Source organism: Anas platyrhynchos, chromosome 4 (genome assembly GCF_047663525.1).
Source record: "Anas platyrhynchos isolate ZD024472 breed Pekin duck chromosome 4, IASCAAS_PekinDuck_T2T, whole genome shotgun sequence".
In the NCBI taxonomy this organism is placed as follows: Eukaryota; Metazoa; Chordata; class Aves; order Anseriformes; family Anatidae; genus Anas; species Anas platyrhynchos.
The window spans coordinates 23,342,527-23,363,222 of NC_092590.1; the positions used below are offsets into that span (position 1 = coordinate 23,342,527).

Below are 20,696 nucleotides of genomic sequence, written 5' to 3' on the forward strand. Positions count from 1 at the left end.
TTAGGGGCATATTCTTTTGTTCACATGCTTTCCTAACTCATCTACATCTGCTGAAGCATCTTACCAGTATCACAGGATTGTAGGGGTTGGAAGGGACCTCAAAAGATCATCGGGTCCAACCCTCCTGCCAAAGCAGGTTCCTTAGAGCAGGCTGCCCAGGTAGGCGTCCAGATGGGCTTTGAGTATCTCCAGAGAACGAGACTCCACAACCTCCCTGGGCAGCCTGTTCCAATGCTCTGTCACCCTCACCGTGAAGAAGGTCTTTAGCACGTTGGTGCGGAACTTCCTGTGCTCCATCTTGTGGCCACTGCACCTTGTCCTGTCCCCACAAACTACCTACAAGAGGTTGGTGGCCAAATCCCTCTGTCTCCCACACCTCAGGTATTTATACACATTGTTGAGATCCCCTCTCAGTCTTCTTTTCTCCAGACTGAACAGACCCAGGTCTCTCAGCCATTCTTCGTAGGGAAAATGCTCCAGGTCCCGTATCATCTTTGTGGTCCTCTGCTAGACTCTTTCCAGGAGATGCCGGTCTTTTTTGTACCAGGGAGCCCAGAACTGGACACAGTACTCCAGGTGAGGCCTGGCCAGGGTAGAGGGGGAGGATCGCCTCCCTTTGACCATTTGGCCCTGCTCTTTTTAATGCACGCCAGGATCCCATTAGCCCTCTTGGCCACGAGGGCACACTGCTGTGCTGGCTCATGGTCAACCTGTCGTCCACCAGGACCCCCAGGTCCTTCTCCTCAGAGCTCCTCTCCAGCAGGTCATCCCCCAGCCTGTACTGATACTTCAGGTTGTTCCTTCCCAGGTGTAACTTGCTCTTATTAAATCTCGTTTGGTTTCTTCCTGCCCACCTCTCCAGCCAGTCCAGGTCTTGCTGAATGGCAGCACAGCCTTCAGGCCTGTCAGCCACTCCTCCCAGTTTTGTGTCATCGGCGTACTTGCTGAGGGCAGACACTATTCCCTCATCAAGTTAATCAGTGAAGATCAATGGTCATCAATGAAGATGTTGAACAAGACCGGACCCAGCACTGACCCCTGGGGAACACCGCTAGTCACAGGCCTCCAGCCAGACTCTGCGCTGCTGATCACCACCCTCTGAGCTCAGCCAGTCAGCTGGTTCTCAACCCACCTTGCCGTCCACTCTTTTATCCCACACCTTCTCAGCTTTGCTAGTAAGATGTCATGGGAGACAGTATTGAAAGCCTTGCTAAAGTCAAGGTAGATGACATCCACTGCTCTCCCCCCATCTACCCAGCTAGTGATGCCATCATAGAAGGCAACGAGGTTGGTCAAGCACGACTTCCCCTTGGTGAATCCATGCTGACTACTCCTCATAACCTTCTTCCCTTCCAATTGCTTGGAGATGGCATCCAGAGCAAGCTGCTCCAACACCTTTCCAGGGACAGAGGTGAGCCTCCAGATTCCAGAGCTCCCTGCAGTCTCCAGTCTGGACTGCCACTTCACCCCTCAGGGGATCCACCTGAGTGCCCACAAGAACCCAGAGAGGCCGTATCTCCTCCGTTTGAGTTGCCGCCTCAGCCCAGCTGCTGCAACAGGTGCCCTCCATGGTGCAATGAGGCAGAGTTCCCCGAGGAGAGGAGGGGAAGAGAAAGAGAGATGGGAAAGGGAAGAGAGGATCCTCCTCGCACTCCTCCCTGCCCTGCCTGAACAGCCCTGTGCGAAATGCCCACGCTAACTGCCAAGCCACTCCTGTTAGTGGCAGTCCCCAGGGACTGCTTTTATAGCACCAGGGGTTGGTTGGATGCTGTCATCCCTAGCTCTGTCCTCAGCATGTCAGCACCTGCAGCGGCACAAGCACAGCTCCTGCCTGCTTGGTGCAGGGGGCCGGGGCTGCAGCTCTGACCAAGCAGTTCTGTGCCGCGTTATTGGGGGGTTTAGGGGTTGGCTCTGTTCATCTCCCTGCCAGGAGCCATCGCTGCAGCCAATCCGTGCAAGGTCCTCATTCAAACAAACAAGCAAAAATGCATTTAACACATTTTGCCCCTAGAATTCAGAGGTTCAAAGTTTGAAACCAGTCTGTATGACAAAAAAAAATTACTGTTCAAACCATGCCAAGTTCTAATACCAGCCAATTCTACTTAGAGACACGTTTTCTTACTGATGCCTTTTTTTTCTTCCTTCCTGCAGCTATGTCCTCTGTACTAGGCCTGTCTTCCTCTATCCTTCTTCGTAGGACTGTGCTGTCACTTGAAATCTGTACTGCTCTGTTAAAAGAGAAGGCCAGGTATTACTAAAAACACTGATTTCACTACAGCATATCGATTTTGTGTTCCTTGAGCTACAGCCAGTCCTAACTGCAAGTAGTTTATCGAAAAGCACAACTGCGCTGAATTCAAAAGAAAGTAATGAATGTCACCTACGGGTTTTTGATGTTGTTTAATTATTTAGATGTGCATTAAGACCGTATTTACATATCTTTACATAAATTAAAAAAACACTGAAGACATTACTTTTTCCCTCCTTTGTATAAAATAAGAGAAAGATTTGAAGATTGTTTGAAATTGGGGTATTTGAATAAAACAGCCCTGAGTAATATCAGGGAAGCTATTCAAATAGTTTAATTAAATGTCTACTTATTCATAGAAGCAGTTCATAAGCACTTATCTCTGAACTCACATTTAACACAGGCGTTCTGGTAGGACATACCAGTTTACAATACATACTTTGGACACAGACTTCAAAGTAACATAAATATTCCTTATGAAACCTGCTGTCAAACTCATTCAATAGTTGTTAGCACAGCCTAATTATCAAGTACTGAAATCCAGTTTTGTTATTTATTGCTTACAAATGCTTCAAACTACAGGAAATCTTTGGTAAAAACAAAATTGATAAAATTTTCACAATAGCTTTACATGTAATATTGCACAACAAGGCTTTTTCAATACACAAGAAAAAAGGAATGCTCAAATCCTCAGTGAGGAGATTAGAACTGTACAACATTCATTAGTTTACCACTATAAGCAAAACTTCTTTTCATAAATGTTTAAAATATTTTCTGGTTTCTTTGAGCTTATATGAACATTTATTTTCCAATCTATATTTGAAACAGAAGAGTAGTCAAATAGAACAATTTAAATAAAAATTGGCTACTATACAGCATTGTTTTGTCTACCCTACTACAGCATCAGATCTTTTCAAGTCTGTTTACTTCACAAAAAACTCAAGAGGAAAAGAAAAACCCTAAAAATAATCATAGTCCTCAGCCCTCTATGGAAAAGAGGAAAATAAGTTTCATGTCTATTATTGGACATAGACATTTCTCTAGTGGTCCACTTGTGCAGATCCAAACCTAAGTGGCATTAAGCTGCTCTAAATGAGCTCGTAGCTCAGGACACAGTTCTGTTAGCAGCAGTTCCATCAAAACCTGAAAAATAGAGAAGACCTAACATGAATAGATGCCAAATTATCATTTCTTTCAACCTTCCTGACATATTCAGAACTTCACAGATAAAAGAAGCTTGTAGGGTCATCCTGCTTATCTTTCATGCAGCTACTTTTCATTCATCCTAAAATTAGCACGCACCCTACAGGAAAGGGGAAATGGCTTAAGGCTGAAAGAAAGCAAATGACACAGGCAGCAGTTTTCAGATGGGGATTTCACACCCTGCATAAACTGCTGTTGCTCTGTCAAAACCACATGAGCCAGCAACAGGAGGCCAGGGCTGCATCTGCTCCTGTGCTGGGGCTGTGCTACGGAACCAGCTGGCTGCTGAGGGAAACGAGTCACAGAGACCGACTGGGAGTGAGCCTTTGTGCCTGGATCCAGCCACGTATCCAGACCAGCCCCAACCAGCAGCACAGGAGCGGGACTTTGAGAGAACCATCATGTCTGTAGACAAGTCTAGGAGCTCTCCTTCCCTAGGATTCTCTAAGGTATGTAGCAAGTGTCTTATTTCCCTAGGATTCTCCAAGGTATGTAGCAAGTGTCTTATTTTTCTCAGCTATACAAAGAAGTTGGCATACATTATGGTATGAAGTCAGGCCAAGTTGGATGTGGTGGACAATCTATTGTAGCCAAAAGCAACACTGTACTGTAAACAGCTTTTCGTTAATCAAGACTACTCGAATGATGAAACGAGTATATTTTTTATGACTTACTTTAGCAACAACAAAACTAACAAACAACAGTCTGATAGAAATCTCTTCATGAACACACACCGCAGGCATTAATACTGAGTAGGCAGAGCTCAGCAATTAATAGTATCAGAAACTTAACAGGCTATTTTTCTGGTTACTCACGTATAGTAGATGCTTGTTAGCCTTTCTTTCTTGCAGCGCATTGAACACTTTCACTACACCGTGACGGGCATTTTGTTGTCCAACAAGACTCTGCAGAGTATCTGCAACCAATGTTACTTCAGCTTAGTTTCGCTCGTGCCAGGCACCGCATCCAACCAACATTACTGCCCACAAATACACACAGATAGGAAACAAAAATGCTGCACCTCACGTAAAACGATTAGAAGATGCATAATCCCATTCACCAACTTAGGTCACCGATTGAAAAGATACCCTTGAAGTCTCAAGATTCCCAAGTTAAATAACAGCTCATGCATCTCAGTGACAACGTTTGAAGTGTTTCAACATGATTATGTAGTGTGCCTTCTAGGCTTGTGTTCAACTCACACAGTCAAGTCTAATCTCATACGCTGTTAATCCATTCCCTTAAATACACCTTCAGCCACAAACAACAACAGTTAAAACAGATTTAACACTTTAATTGCCTCTCAATCTTCACAGGAATATTTCTTGCAAGCAGGCAGATAAGAGAACTTCAAGTCAATTATTTACGTTTTGGATTAAATTACAGTAAGGAATAAATAGTGATTTGGTGCTTTATCACGAATTTCAGGAGCATTCAACTATGTCCTGAAACATCTCAAATAAAAACAAACAAAAAACAACTAAGGAAGGCTATTCTAGGCAAGTGGGCATATATCATAACAGAGCAGATGGAGGATCGTTTACACGCCAGATGACCAATATTTTGCATGCATGCTTGCTGCAATTTTCACTGTTGAAGTTGATTAAACACCCTAATGCAAGGGGATATGAGCTACCTCGGTGAAGCTATAAAATAGCTCATTAAAATACATGTTATTCAGGTGGAGAGGAGATAAAAAGCATTCAAGCAATGTTTAAGTGCATTTCCAAGGGCTAAATGGAATAGAATACCCTTTCTTCACAGTTAGGTGCCTTTTGGTTTACACGCTCTCTGAAGAAGCAGAATGATCCAAATGACTCCCTGTGCTGTGAATGGCAAGGGACGGTGCCCTAGAAATGTGCACACTTCGTGTGGGGGAAAGGGCAGGCACAGGCAAGTACTGGAAGCCCCACTCAATCTGGGGTGCTTCTGCCAAGGCCTCTAATGTTTGGTGCCCTGAAACCTCTCCTCAAAAATGCACAGCAACACAACAGTGACAACGTGGGTAGATCTCCCTCTTCCACTTTAAAACATTAGAGCAAGAGGTAATTGTGGTGGTGCCGCTCTCCCTGTAGGTCAAATAGCTCCAGGCAGCAGAATCGCCTACTGCTTGCTGACGGAGAGGCAGCAGAGAGAGCCTTAACTTGGGTTCTTTGAGTATTGCATACAGAATCATAGAATCATAGAATCATAGAATATCCTGAGTTGGAAGGGACCCTTAAGGATCATCAAGTCCAACTCTTGACACCGCACAGGTCTACCCAAGTTCAGACCATGTGACTAAGTGCACAGTCCAATCTCTTCTTAAATTCAGTCAGGCTCGGTGCAGTGACCACTTCCCTGGGGAGCCTGTTGCAGTGTGCAACCATACAGAGGACAGTAACACAGGATCTTAAATCCACCAGTGTTACCCAAGCCCACGCCTTTTACAAGACAGAGACAGGAGAGGCAAAGGGTAAGGCCAAAATTATGTTTGTGCAAATAACCGTAATTTACAACGCTACAGGAAAAATCTAAAATGTAGCAGAACAGTTTGTGGTTAACCAGTTTCCTTACTGGCATTAAATCTGTGATGAAGTGGAAGGAAAGTGTTCTCACCTGGAATGTTTTCAAGTAGTTTTTGCTGTGCTCTCTGTTTTGTTTCTTGCTTTTGTTCATCGCTCTTGGCTCTTTGTGGTGGTGCTAGCTTTCCATTCGGCCAAAATGCATCTCGAAACACACCAATATAATAAACAAGCATTGGTTCACTGAATATCCAGTGTACGGTGTCCCGGATTTGCCTACAAAAAAGTGTGGAAGGAAGCACATCAGAACTGGTCTCACAATTGATCCAGATTTATGATTTTTTTTTCCTACTAGAAGCAGTGGAAGCAATGCTTATCTTCATTATACCAATATACTGGAGGTGCTTTCACCAGCATCATGGCAAGTCATAATCAGCTCCAAGTGCTCTAGGATCTAGATCTCTCCAGATAACTGACTGAGATGCAAAGAAGGCTATATTTTAAAGTAGTCTGCAAATACATATGAGCATACAAGGATGCATAAGCATTTCGAGGATGGGCAGTGCAAAGGCTCCACTAGGGAAAAACAAAAACCGATGAACTCCAAACTAGATGTGTGCACAGAAGTTCCCGGCGGGATAAAACACACAAAGTTTTGATAGAAGTGCTGTACATTCAAAAGCACATTAGAAGTGGGATTATAAATGGAGGGAGCAGCCTCCTCCAGTGGCTGAATGAAGCCAAGTGCAGTCCTTGGTGTAAGGAGCCTGAGGTAAAGAGCGAGGTCCAGGCAGTACTGTTTAGCTGTGCCAATGACAGCTGAAAGCCTTACTAAAGGTAAGAATATAACCAACATGTAAAAGCTACACAGTGCACGCGGACTCTGTCCTATCTCAGTTGTCTTTCATGCTAGTTATTTGCAATTTGTGAACAAATGAACTATCAATTTAAAACTCAGCAAATGTGTACTGTCAGAGACCACCACTGAGAGTCAAGTGCATGATTTTACATCACTTCTCCAATTTACCACTGTACAGCATACATAAAAGGTTTTATAAGCAATGCTGGCATGTAAAAATTAGCCACTGACTGGATGAAGGAACAGCCTGTTCTGCTGTTATCTTCTGGGCTGTGACACCTACCTGAGTAACAGTCCCAATGCTACACCAAAGCAAAACAGTGCATTTCATCAGATTCTCAGTAGTCCTTCGCCTGTTTGTGACTTCCATAGTATGGAAATCACAGATTCACACACTTTCATAAGCAAATCATCATCATGACGCATCAAAATGTCAGTCCTGATCAAAGGATCGTGGGAAGTGTGTTTGTATGAATCACCAGCTCTACTGAATCAAGTTTTACCATAGGCCTTTGTAACTGACAAAGAAAGTAATATCCAAATTTTTTCTGACCAATGAGAGAGTTTCCCACATAAAAAGGTCTGTACAGACACACACTTACTTCATAGCCTCATCCGGACCTCACTTGACAGATACATCTTCATGCAGTACATAAAAATACATTTATGAAAACATGCATAACAGTGATGAGTTAAGCTCCACATTACAAATCAATGGTTCTCATCATGTAAACGTTATTTCAGTCACTTTAGAAAAATCTGCATTCAACTGGAAATAAATTAACTAATACAGAAACCTAGTTTCAGTTCTGACAAAAACTTCATGGGACTGTAAAATAAAGCATGAACTAATAAAAGCTATTCAGAGGCAGGTCTCTGCAAAAGCAAAGCCCTCTGCAGGGGAAAAAATATTTGCTAAATAATCAAAATGATAATCTGCATGTCTGTGTCTTCTCTAATCAACTTATTCATAAATTGAGCTGTGGAAAACATGCAGATTATCATATACAGAGTGTCCAGATTATTATTATTTCAAACAATTCTGCTCAGCCTATAGTCACAGAACGATGTTGCAGGTTTGGTTAAAGTAACAGCCACTTACTTGTTGATAGTTCTTCCAAAAGTGACTTGTACTAGTGCAATCAATGTTTTTCTGACCCACTTAAACACTAGAACAATGAAAAAAAGACAGAAAATGAAGATTGTGAAGTTAGTAACGTTATGGAACCTACAATGACATCAAAAAAAAATATATCTCTACAGTACATGTATCTGTTATCATCCTTTCTAAGATTTAAATAATTGCACACGGATCTTTCTTTTTCATGACTGTTTTCCCTGTATTATTTGCAACAGGGTTTTTATTTTTTTTTGTTTTGCTTTGTGTTTTGTTTTTTTTTGCAGATTACATAAACATATCTGCATTATGCATTTGCAGTTTACTCTGTAAGCTGTACTGTTAAAGAATTGTTTAAGTTTATTGAACAATATAACTACCCAAACCCTTTTTGTACAAGAAAACCCCTGAAAATTCACACCCTTTTTGTACCTACTGTTACAATGTTGCATACACAGCAGCAGCATTGAAATTCTGAAAACATTTTCACTCAAATAGTACAAGCAATTAGCTTTCCATTACCAATAAAAGAAACAAATGCGAGTGCTTCCTTATAATTAGTGGATAATCCTTCTTTCATGCTGTTCACCAGCATCAGAAGAAAAGCCTAAATTTAGAATATACATCTGTCACTTTTGGAAGGGGCTGCATTTTGTAACAGTTAGCCTGTACATAATTTTATACAGCGTCAAGTATGCCTACATATTCAGTAGAATGAAAAATATGTTGGTTGTTTTGTTTTGTTTGTTTCTTTGTTTGTTTTTCCTTGTATTACCATCACTCAGTTACATAAAGAAGGAAAAAAATCTGGTGCCAAAAGGTGCCACAGTTAGAGCACCTTTTCCATTATACAAACTGTAGAATTAAAATGCATCCATAATACATTGAAACAGACATTAAAACTGTTGCTTTGTCAGTGACATGTTCTGTGACAAAGCCATCTTTCCTTCCTTGTAATTCATGCATTCCAATATGCAACCAATTTACGGAAAACATGCTTTCGTACTTCCTTGTGCTTTTTTTTTCCAAAATAATTTTCTTAAATAAAAAACTTTAATATTATTGAATGCATATTTTCCTCCTTACCAGCTGCATTTTTAGTTCCATGTCGTATTGAACTTAAACTTTAGTATAAAAGCTCCAAAGTTAGGAACTACTGCAAAACAGCTCCTTTCCAAATTAAATTGCTATATAGATTACACTTCTGAAATAGCAGAAAAACCATGAACTACAAAGTGAGTCAGATTTCTTGGCCAACAGATTCCACTAACAAACGAGCAGGTTTGCAGCTTACTTCCTCGCAGCTCAAAGATCTCCCCGATCAGCATGAAACACGGCTCAGCAAGAGAGTCCTTTTTCCCATCCACCTCTTCTCCATAGTCTGACAGGTCACTGTCCTCTTCCGTTTCTTCCTAGGAACAGAGAGACAGCACGTGATGAACCACAGCATGGGATGAACCCTTCTTCCAGCACGGATTTAGGTACTGCCATGCCACCGGGAAGAAGCACACCCAGCCCTCCTGGGACTTGAGCTTGGGGAACACAAAGATACGCTGTGCCCTGCCCCAGGAGATTATCTATCACTCCATGTGTAAACTGATGATATTGCCAAGAGTGACTTGCACCAGATGACAACTGAATAAAGTTTGGAGCTGGGCGTGCAGGTGATGCTCCTACTAGTTCACACGGGGAAGGGTCAGCTTTCAGCAACAAGTGCTCCTGAGGTGCATGTCTGGCTGCACAGATGCAACCCTCAGGAAAGTGCATCTCCAGCAAGAGGGAGACATTTCATAAACTTGGCTGAATCAGCAATTTCCCAGGCTTTGGTTCAGGAATGGTCACAATGGCATGCAGGCAAATTTTCTTTCTTCAGCTCTGTTTTTTATTTGTCCTCCTTCCTTTGCCCTTCTTTCTTCCTTGATATGCCATCATCTAACATTACTTATTTTTCACTCTCCTCTTCTAGTCCAGAAAAACCTCCTTCATGGATTTATTCCTCCTGCATTATTTTTTCTTTGTTTGCCTTACATCGAAAGTCTTTCAATCACCCCTTGCCTGTCATCTGAACCCTGCTATACAGAGACTAGCCTACAGTGTCTCAGATGTACACCAGTTTGTCTTTCTTCTTCCTCACATCCCTCAAACCCCAACTAAAGCCCATCATTAACTCTGGGTACACTTCCAGTCCCAGAATTTTCTCCAGGCATGGTAGTGCATTGTACTGTATGGATAAAATAACTCTCTGGTGTTGTATATTTCAACACTTTTCACATCCTGTACCCTTCACTGCCCATGTCGCATTTGTCATTCTCTATTCTATGCTATTTTCTATGCTATTTCTCTTCTCAAAACCAGAAAAAATGAAATAAAAAAAACCCTACCACACTGAAGTGTACCATAAACTTCACCATAGATTCCACTTTTACTTACTTCCATAGCTTGGTGAGTATCCAGCTTTTAAAGCGTTCTGTGGGCTAAGCTGTGATTTAGGGCAGCGAACAAAAAACCACATCGTACTGACAAGAAACACCACGCGAGGAAGCCACAAATCACTGCCTGTCCTGCCACACGAACACACAGATTTACTGACAATGAACAGAGTTTTCTCCAGGGACAGAGACTAGAACAAACTCCAGTCCTGCTCACCATCTTCCTCTGGCCAACAGACTTCTTGGCCCTTCATTATTTTAGATATTCAAGAAATTATATTTTATTTAATTTTCCGTAATAGATATCATTCCATATTTTCATTAACCCTTTGGGCAACAGAACAGAAAATAAGCTTACTGAATTTGCAGGTGAGCTCACCGGGTGCAATTTGTTAAGTACAGATGCAAAGCAGCAATAATGCAGGAAATGAAATAATTGGAATTGGTAATAATACAGAAAAGAAAAACAAACCCGAGGGCCTGTGAAAAAGGCAGGCATGCCACCATGATCTGTAAGCAGGAATACTGCCCATACAGATAGATATGTGTGTATACATATATATATATATATATATACACACACACACACACACACACATACATACATAAAAGAGTTTAATACATGGGAATAGGAAAACCTAGTGGGAACAGCAGCTGGTGACTAATTTTGAAACATTTCCAAGAAAAACAAGTATTACTGGATAAGTGCAGAACAAAGCCTTAAGAACTGCATAAAACATACCAATAACTAGTAGAAACAGGCTGCTCAATCTAAGAAACAAAAGAACGGAAGACCAAAGGAAAGTAGTGGCTCCTGATAAATGAGGTGATCCTAACCGAACCAAAAAGGCTTAATGTAAAGAAAGGGAATAGACAGTTCTGTGTTTGCTGCAGACAGGACAAGAGCTAGCAGACTAAGGGAGATTTAGGTTAATTACAAAGAACAATTTTATAACCATGAAGAGAGCTGAGACCTGAGACACACTGCCTTGCTCAGCTGCAGAACATCAGTCACCGGAGGTTTAAAAACATTGCAGACGTGCCAAGAATTGTGCTGGTACAGTTGAGCCTATTTGGAGCAGAAGGATGAATCCAATGACCTCTCTGAGGTTCCTGCTCTATTTTACTGCCCTTCAGTAAATCCCCTCTCATTTAGAAAATGCAATGAGAAGTGTGAATTCTTACACCACAGTGAATTTTCTATTCATTAACGCTTCATAAACCTGAAAACCCTCTTCCAGATAGCTTTGGCTGTATTTTTCCTCTAATTTGCTTTCGGTCTTGAAAGTTAAGAAACATGTTCTGAAGTTAACCACATCCAAGGCATTGTTTATATGAGATTTAAAATTGCTGCAATATATAATGCTGAAAACAGCACTCAAGAGGTAATACTGTTGCTCTAACACATTTGCAGAAAGTCAGACAAGATGTAAGAGACAAAGAATGCAGTAAGAGAGCATGCTCTTCAATAGAGCTCAATATGGAATAAAACAGGAATTCTTTGTTACAGAGAAAACCCAACCATAACAACTCTGTGATTTAACAAGTAACTGCGTTGATGATTTCAGACCAAACTATTTCTAACCCTACTTTAAATACTGTAGTAAATAATATAAATTGTGATCACTGAGCAAGACTGAGCTGATCTAAAAATCCCGAACTGAAAGACCAGCGTGTCTGAGAAAAATTGGAGCTTGACCCAGACTTGCTCACAATTCCCCTGCCTCCATTTAATTTTATCATTATGTGTAAACTAGGACAAGCCTTTGTACTGCACAGACTCAGAGGGTCTAACAGTTTCCTGTACTCCTCTATCTGTATTCTGTTCTCTCACGTTTATGTTTGGGAAGGAGGGGAGAGGAGAGGGAAGATGGATGGATGTGAAATGGGATGGACTTCATCTGCATTTGCGTAGTACTGGCATAATACAGGCTAGCAATATTAAGCTGCTAACCCTAAAGTAAGAAGAAACACTATTAAATTAAAACCAATTAAGAAGGTATGTTCTGACTCCTGCTTCCACATTCTCAGGGCCTTTTTTATTCCATTTCCTTCATTTTTCAGTTTCATTTCTGCTTCTTCGTTTCTTTCTCCTTGCTCCCTCCCTCCCTCATTACAAGTCTCCCATATTTCCTATCTCCTCCTACGCACTCAAGTAATGCAATACACTTGTGGTCTGGCTTCTTGCTTGCGGATGTTTTTCCATGCAACAGAGAAACACTAATAGCTTCGTGCTTCTTTGCTTGATGCTACTTCTACCTAACAGTTATTTTAGCGAACGCACTCTTCCCTCTTTAGAACTGAAGTACTTCTGTTAATAACTAGAATGAGTGTCTCACACTCTATGTTTATTACTCCAAAATAGCACACATATATTCAATATCTAGGTGGAAATACAGCACAATTTTGAAAAAATAAGAATATATAGGAAGGATTTTCTTATTCCCAAGAGATGCAAGGCCAACTTTGTGTCTATTAACAGACTAGACCTGCACAAGTTTCCCAAACTCCCTTTATCCTCAAGAAAGCCCAGCCACTACAGACAACTACAGCATTTAACAAAAGAATTATTTCATATAACAAATAGCTGGCAATGGAAACAGCTCCCTGAAGGTTGTGTATCTGCAGCACAAACCACACATGACAGAGCGACATGGATTTTTAGTCAATGAGCTATTTCAGTCACTAATCTATTCCTTCCTGAATCTTGAAAGACAAGGGGGTTTTGTTTGTTTGTTTCTATGACTTCGTATCAAATGCACCAACCCCATGGGCTACCACCTGTATACGTAAGCCTGCCCCATTTGCAGACATTCTTTGTCAAAAGCAGCTTTTCTTCAGAAGTTATCCAGAAATTATTAAAGGCACACAGCTGTTCCTGCCAAGAGAAGCTTCCTAAGAGACGATCATTTTTACCTGTTTAAAACTCTCTACAATATGCATGTCCAGAGCATAAGAAGTGGGAAATTCTACTATAACAAATAAGCAATCCCACATGGACTGCATTTCATTAATTTGTGATAGGTTACACACTTGCCTATATATATTTATCAAAGGGCAGGAAACATTTCATTAAAAAATACCTTCTGAAGTCGTAAACAGCTCTCACTTCTGACTCTTTGTTCACTTACAGTAAATTGAAAATGACCTTTCAAAATGCCTTCCAATATTACCTGCCATTCAGATGTATTATAATAATGCCTCTCCTTGCTTACTTTGGCTAAGTAATTACATCTGGGAAGATTACTTTTCTACTACTTACCTCCTGATGAGAAAACAGATCACCAGGAAGGCGTTCAAGAAATGATGAGAGCGAAAAAGATGACTTCTTTCCTTGCACATCGATAACTTTGAGGTGTTCTGGAGAGGGGCTCAAGAAGGCATAAAGTGCTTCACTTTGACAGAGTCTTTCATCAGACAGCAATTTCTATGAAAGAAATACAATGACAGAAACACCACATCAGTTAAATATTTCTTGTTAAGGAACAAAATGTGTCAGGCCAGCCAATAAAACCAATTAAGATGTAGCTCAGAAGTAGAGAGAGAAAAAAAAAAAAAAACATGCCTCACAGATACTTCACTGTGATAACTGTATTTAAGGAGTCAGGTTTTTAATCTTACAACTTCCTTTTTAAAAACACGAAGTTTCAATTTGTAAGACACTTGTTGTGAAGTATTGTACTTTAAAGTGACAATTACAGGATTCGTTATTTACTCTTTCTTAGCTAGTCAAAGACAAAATTAACTTAGCAATCAAGGACTGGTTACTATCAGCCAAACTCATCTCAACTTCATGCACGTTAGACAACTTTGGCATTTACAGCATCAACCCTGACATCTGAGCCATCTGCTCTGTGCTCTCTTTTTAGTCAATAGAGAGATAACATTGACTTCTGAGGCACGATTCAACTCTCCTGTTCAGACATCTGGCACACCCTAGGAGCACCCATCTGTCTGCACACAAGGACAGAAGGTTTGAGAAATTCCACCCTCCACGTCTTATGCCACAAATTCCATTCCTCAGCCGTCTCACAGAAGTTCTTTTAAGGTTACGTGCCCCTGCAAAGAACACACGAACTGCACGGACGGACTGCCTCAAGCTCTCACACTAGACCAGTAATTTCAGTGGGGTTACTGCCAACCTCTATTTGCCCACAGGACAGGAAAAGCCACTCTTTAAGAATGTTTCTGGTGACAACGCATGGCTCAGAAAATAAGAACAGTTCCCTTTCTGGTAGCCACCAGGCTCCTGCGTGCAAGAAATGGGAAGAAGGAGCACCAGTCAAGTGAGGAGCAGCTCACAGTGTTCCTGCACAGCATTTCTACTCATAACATGGGCAACCACTGTACAGCCATCAGGGAGCAAGGACTATAACAGCACCATCAAAAGCATGAAGGAAGACACAAGAGAGGAAGGCATAAAGCTTGCCACCTGCATTTTATGCATTTGCTAAAGGATCACAAGTGCACTTAAGAAAAAGCCATTAGATTCACAATTACTTAGCTTTATTTTAACACAATTCTTTTTACAAGGTTGGAAATCCTACCAGTATAGGAACAACCAGAGTTCATACTGAAAACCACAGGTGCTCAATTCCAGTTTAGCCCCATTCTCACTGAGAAAGAATCCAGATGGCCAATTACATTACCCTGAAAGGAAGCATTCCTGGCTTCTTTACAACAATGTTTGGTTATACTGTAGTCCCTGGCAAATAGAAAGGTAACTGAAGTCTAAAACAACACTTTTCATATTGGTATCACCCAACTACTTTTTTCTTAATTGCATCTTTTTTTATTCTGCAGGCTCCATGTCCCCACTGAACACATTAATTACATGTGCATTGTGAATTTAAGTAGTCCGTTTAAAAAAGCAGCCATACAGAATACAGGTTACCCTAAAATAAAAAGCAAACAGTCTAAGTGCAATTTGTAGGTGTTACCAGAGTCTAAAGACAAATTGCTCCCAATAAGCAAAATCACACTCAGGCCTAAGAATATCTTTTGATTCTAAACTAAATAATGAAGCTGTCCACCTGAGGCTCTAGGTGACCTAAAACCAGTAATCATACAATGCATTCAATTAAATTAAAGCATGTCTCAGCAGTATTAGCCTAGTTCACAGACACCAAAGCCAAGCAGAAAGCCAAGCCACTTCTCCTTTCACCCTGCTGGAAGCACAAAACCACTTCTCTGCTCAAAGCCTCTCGAGCTGACTGACCATGCAGTGAACCCAGACCGTGTGGGACTAAGCAGGAAAGCGCTCTGCTGTCATTGACCTTTCACAAAGACCTCCACAGAGCCACTGCAGGCTGTAGCTGAGAATGGAGTGGGAGATGCTGTCCCTCAAATGAACCACCTGAAGCCTTAATTAGAAAAAACAGAGGTGAGGATGGGTTTAAAAAACAGAAACAAACAATCGACAACAACAAAAAACTGACCACCAAGACCTGCCAGAGAGAAAAAGGGCAGAGTAGCTACTCAAACAGTGACTTGCAGTAAACGTAAGAGAGGGATCGATCATTCATAAAACAGACGGTAAATAAGAGCACAACAGAGCAATAGGATTCTCCAACAGTGGCTGTAGAAGTGAGGTGTGAGGAATATAACTGTGGTCATCAAATCCTTTTGGCATAAAAGAGATGAACCTACAGCTATGTCTTAACTTCTGGTACCCTCATTACTCCACAGTCTGTCTTCTTACCTGCAGAAAGTTATTTAGCTGGTTCTTGGACTTCTCCATGAATTTCTGGTCTATGGACTTGAAGGGCAGCTTGCTGAGGGAAGGCAACTGAACTTTCTTTAATGATGGAAAGCACTGTAGGAGAAAAGGCAGCTCACTTAATGCACATGTGCAGAAAAACAAAACAGTGGTTCTGGTTCAAAATGGAAATCAGACTTTGTATTCTCATCTGCCATCCACATCCTGCTCAGTATGCTGAAAAACACCTTCCCTTACCCTCTATGGGCTTACAGCTGAACCTTTTCCCATACTCACGACACCATTATCTACCTTTTATCAGACAGAAAGGTTACAGCAGATTAAAGAGTAAATATTCTCTGTCACAAAAAGCTGTCATTTTTAATACCTCCCTGGAAGACAGAGACAAAATCTGTTTTTTAAAGCAGGCTCTTGCATGACTGCAGTACATGTATTATTTGGGCATTGGGTCAGTTCAGTAAAACATTCATTATTTAAGAAAAAAATGTAAATAAGTTTTATGAACATTCGGCAGAGGCCAGGAATATGTGAATAGAAAATGAATTTGAAAAGGGTAAAAGCCAAAAGACTGGACTAAAAAATTGTAATATTTTTAATGTGGTATTCAGTGTTCTTTCTTCACCCCCTATACACCATACCAACAGATTTTAGCAATTTACATCTTGTCCCTCCGCTGAGACCCGTACCTCGCTGAGCTTCCGGTGCAGGTTCTGAAACTCACTGAGCTTCCTGGGAACGGTCCAGTTCTTAGTTTCAGCTCCACCAACTTCTTGTAAACTCACCATGACAGAATAACAGGGCACTTGTTCTCCATTCTCTTCTAAAACCTTGGGGGGGGGGGGAGAAAAAAAAAGAATACAGATAGGGTATATTACTCTGGAGGGAAAGAGTGGAACATTTGTGCTGCCAGAGGACTGGCTTGCAAATTCACTCATCACCATACCATGCTTGTTTCATTGACCAGTACCTTTAGTGGACTAAACTTTAGCCAGAAGGCTACCTTAGTCCTGAATCAGTCCTCTGCTAGCCATTATTTTAGGCGAAGCCCTACACGCAGCTGTGCAATGCTGCCCATCACTGCGACATGTCTTCTCCCAGCAGCTGTAGGTATTATCTCAGCTTTCAAGGTTTCTGATTGCTTCCCAGTGCTTCAGCTCTCCCTTCCCGTGCACTTTCCCTGCCCCCTGTTCCTTCTGTTCGTTCCCAGTGCTCGTGCTGAGCTCGCCCCCGCAGCAGGCCCAGCGGCGCTGCTGCAGCTGGGGCTGCCTCCGAGCTCTCACCGAGCCCCCAGAGCCCATCCTGCACGTACAGCACCTCAGTCCCTTTCCTCAGCTTCTGTGCAAACCTCTCCGGTTACTCACTGGTATCTATGGACAGAATCAGCCCTCAAGTACCCAAAGCAGCCTCAGGTTATTGGGGTTTATTTTATTACTTATTTTTTGCAGTCACAGCAACTCCAGAGCCTCAAGACAATGTAAACATTCATTATTTCAGGATTTACCATCTACTAGAGCGCCACAGATGCCTCGTCCACAAAGACACAAGGTCCTGAGGTGGACAGAGACAGACAGGAACGAGGATGTTAACACAGCCTCCTCCACAAGGAGGTCAGCTCCTCTCACCAGGGCCACGAGGAGTGTGCTCACAGCAATGAGCTTTCAAAGAAATATTGCAAAAATAAAGAACAAATATTAAATCTTTCCAGAAGAAGCTATAGCTATTAGCTGCAGCATGGAAAATTTAAACTTCACATTAGCAAAAGGTGTAAAACCAGCAGAGAAACAAGCTGCTGCCAAGGAAAGCTGGTGAATCTCCTGTAAGAAGCGCTAAGGCTGGCCCAGCCATCCACCAGGAGGAATTAACCACAAGCACAACTCAGGCCTCTCCTTCCACCAGTCAACAAGCCCAGGACTCAGTGCTAATGTGCTCAGTCTGAGCAGCTCTCCAAAATTGCCCCCTCCAAAAAAACTGTGCAGCAGTAAAATAAAGGCTGCCAGACTGATGCCTGCAGCCCCCTTTAAGCAGGCTCAAAGAAGATGTACCCAGCACACCGCTGTTTTCCTCAACTCACAGGAAGCCAGCTCTCCCAACTCCCACTCAGCATACACACCCTAAATTCTGGTGTACTTAAATACATGAGTAAGACAAGCTGTTTTTTCCACCTTATTCAAATCTACTAACTCCAGTCTTTAAGAACTCAGCAGATTTAAAATAAAATATAGAAGTTATCCTCTGAAACAGTCTTCTTCAGACAGAGGAGACAGAACGTCTGCTAAAATATGAAACAATATGAAAGTCCAAAACCACTAAAGGGAAGTAAAGCACATTGGTTTACAGAGTTGTGAGTTTTAGACCTGCTGGTACGGGAGATGTGACTCAGAATTAGACAGTCTAATTCCAGGGGACTTGCAGAACGAAGGGGACCTTCATGGGGACCTTATCACAGGTCCCCTTCGTTCTGTATGTTCCTAGAGTCTTTTTTTCAACCTCTATCAAACAGCCAAAACACCGAACCTCCAAACATGTTTTTTTTAATCAGAAATGTCAGTTACCACACAACTCTTACGGGTTACACGATTCGTATCATTTTTATGTTTTTCAGATAGTGCATTTTTATGACTCAAAGCTTTAAAGGTTCACCTGAGAGAGAACACAGGCTAAGGGGACACACACACATTTTTCCAAGCCATAAGTAATACTAGATTTTTGTGCATTATCCATTAGCTACATTAGTAAATCACTTTAAAAGGTTGATGACAGGCTATTATACTTTCCAGCTCCAATTCTCCAGCAACATATACTTTTACTAAGCCTCTCTGCAACGAACACAGGGCCACCAAATTTCTCTGTCTCAAATCACAGACCAAAACACTGGGATTAGCACGGGTGTATTTTGCAGATAGGAGGACAATGTCACCTACTCATGTTCCTGAAATCATCGACTGTGGCCAGAACATTCCCAAGCAATTAATTAACATGGAAAAGCACAACATTAATATTTTCTCCAGCCTACCCTTTGAAGCACAGAGCTGCAAAAAGCACAATTAATCAAGCCTACATTTAATTATCTAATCTAGTACCTCTTGTAAAATACAGTTAAGGCACTAACTCATTGTAATTTTCTCCCAGTTTCCCTCACATTTAGCAGAACCACATATTCCTTTAGCAATACAGGAGATACTGGGCAGTTATGTATTGAGACCCTTACCAGAAAGCTGCTGTTCCACAGTTTCGCTGCACGTGATGCTGCTGTTTTCTAAAACACAGCTTTAAAAGTTGCATAGATCACTTAAATTAAGAGCTTCACTGTTCTAAACAGCATTAAAACAAACCCAGAAGGTTACACAATGAGAGTTTATTTCTTAAAATAGCACATTGCCTTTTCAACCTGTTGAATTTCTTCATTTACAGTCAGTGAGTTTTGAGGCAGACCGAAGAGACAACTGTGCTCAAGCATGACAGCATGGTAATACAACATGATGCAGTTCTGATGAAAAATAATGCCCTTAAGATAGCAAATTACCCAATGCCAAAACCTGCTCGTGTATATACAGGTATTTTTACAACTTCATTACAACAGAGTCTGAAGACTGGAATCATTTGTATATGCATCATAGTACTCACTTGGGAAAGAAAGGAGGAGCTCAGAAGAGGTTATTTCCCACCCCCACTCCTCAAGTAAATACGAAGTATACACAAAGGTATTAGGAAATATATACAGGTTTTTATTCTTCTCTTTAGCAAGTTTGAACTGACCCAGAAGACAAAACAAACAAACAACATACCTCGCCTGAGATTATGAAGGCTTTCCACATGCCAAGATTCTCACACCACCAGTCTGTTCTTGCAATGTGCAGCTGAAGGTCATTGTGCTCTCTCTCCATCAGGGTGATTTCATCCTTCAGCTTAGAAACAATCTGCAGAGGAAAATTCATCAATTACCATTGGTAAGAAAAAGCTTGTGTAACATGTCTAGTTATATCTTTGAGAACACTATTCAGAAAGAATAAACTGTACAAGAGACAGGAGAGAGAAAAATTCACATGGAAAAGAAAATCATAACTGAGAAAATCTATGATATCTTCTATAGACATAGGAAATAGATTAATCTCAAAGGTCAACCCCAATACTAAAATGAAAAACAAGTTAGAAAGACACGATTCTATCACTGATACTATCAGGATCAAAGAGGTACTTCAGATACAACTACATATTACACATTTTATATAAACTTGAAATTGCAATTACTGCAACAGCAACTACCAGAGACATCCTCCTTATCATGTTTCCCATTTCAGATATATATGATGTGATGAAAGAACCTCAGAACAGATTTCATTGCCAGTAAGTTAGCGATGGTAACAACCACCCAAGAAGCTACCTCTTAATTCATTTTCGGTTTGGGAAGAGGAGAATTTATTCTTGTGGAAACCACACATTGAATAAGAGATGTTCTAATCAAGATGGCTCACAGGCATAATCTCATAAAGGAGAAATAATGCATCTTAAAACATCAGCAAAAAACAAGTAACCATGCCTACTAGCAGGAGACAGTACAAGAAAAGGTGGAAATATACATATAAAATGTGACATTAGAGATGCAGCAGCAGAAGCTGA

The 20,696-nt window shown here is 41.3% G+C and overlaps 1 protein-coding gene and 1 long non-coding RNA gene across 5 annotated transcripts in view; one reads left to right on the plus strand and one right to left on the minus strand.

Moving 5' to 3' along the window:
* Positions 1-2,385: 2,385 nt before the first annotated feature.
* Positions 2,386-20,696, minus strand: part of SNX25 (sorting nexin 25) — an 82,178-nt gene continuing 63,867 nt past the window's right edge. For all 4 annotated transcript variants that reach the window (XM_072037226.1, XM_072037227.1, XM_027456272.3 and 1 more), the window contains 9 exons: positions 19,865-19,996; positions 16,766-16,906; positions 16,062-16,175; positions 13,623-13,787; positions 9,226-9,343; positions 7,917-7,983; positions 6,050-6,231; positions 4,267-4,367; positions 2,386-3,391 (listed from right to left, as the gene is read on the minus strand). In XM_072037226.1, the coding sequence (XP_071893327.1) occupies positions 3,317-3,391; positions 4,267-4,367; positions 6,050-6,231; positions 7,917-7,983; positions 9,226-9,343; positions 13,623-13,787; positions 16,062-16,175; positions 16,766-16,906; positions 19,865-19,996 (1,095 nt within the window). In that variant the 3' untranslated portion in view covers positions 2,386-3,316. The remainder of the gene's footprint in view (positions 3,392-4,266; positions 4,368-6,049; positions 6,232-7,916; positions 7,984-9,225; positions 9,344-13,622; positions 13,788-16,061; positions 16,176-16,765; positions 16,907-19,864; positions 19,997-20,696) is intronic.
* On the plus strand, positions 3,668-9,588 carry LOC113843505 (uncharacterized). Its single transcript, XR_003496850.3, has 2 exons — positions 3,668-3,900; positions 9,348-9,588. It is a non-coding gene; the product is annotated as an uncharacterized lncRNA (long non-coding RNA).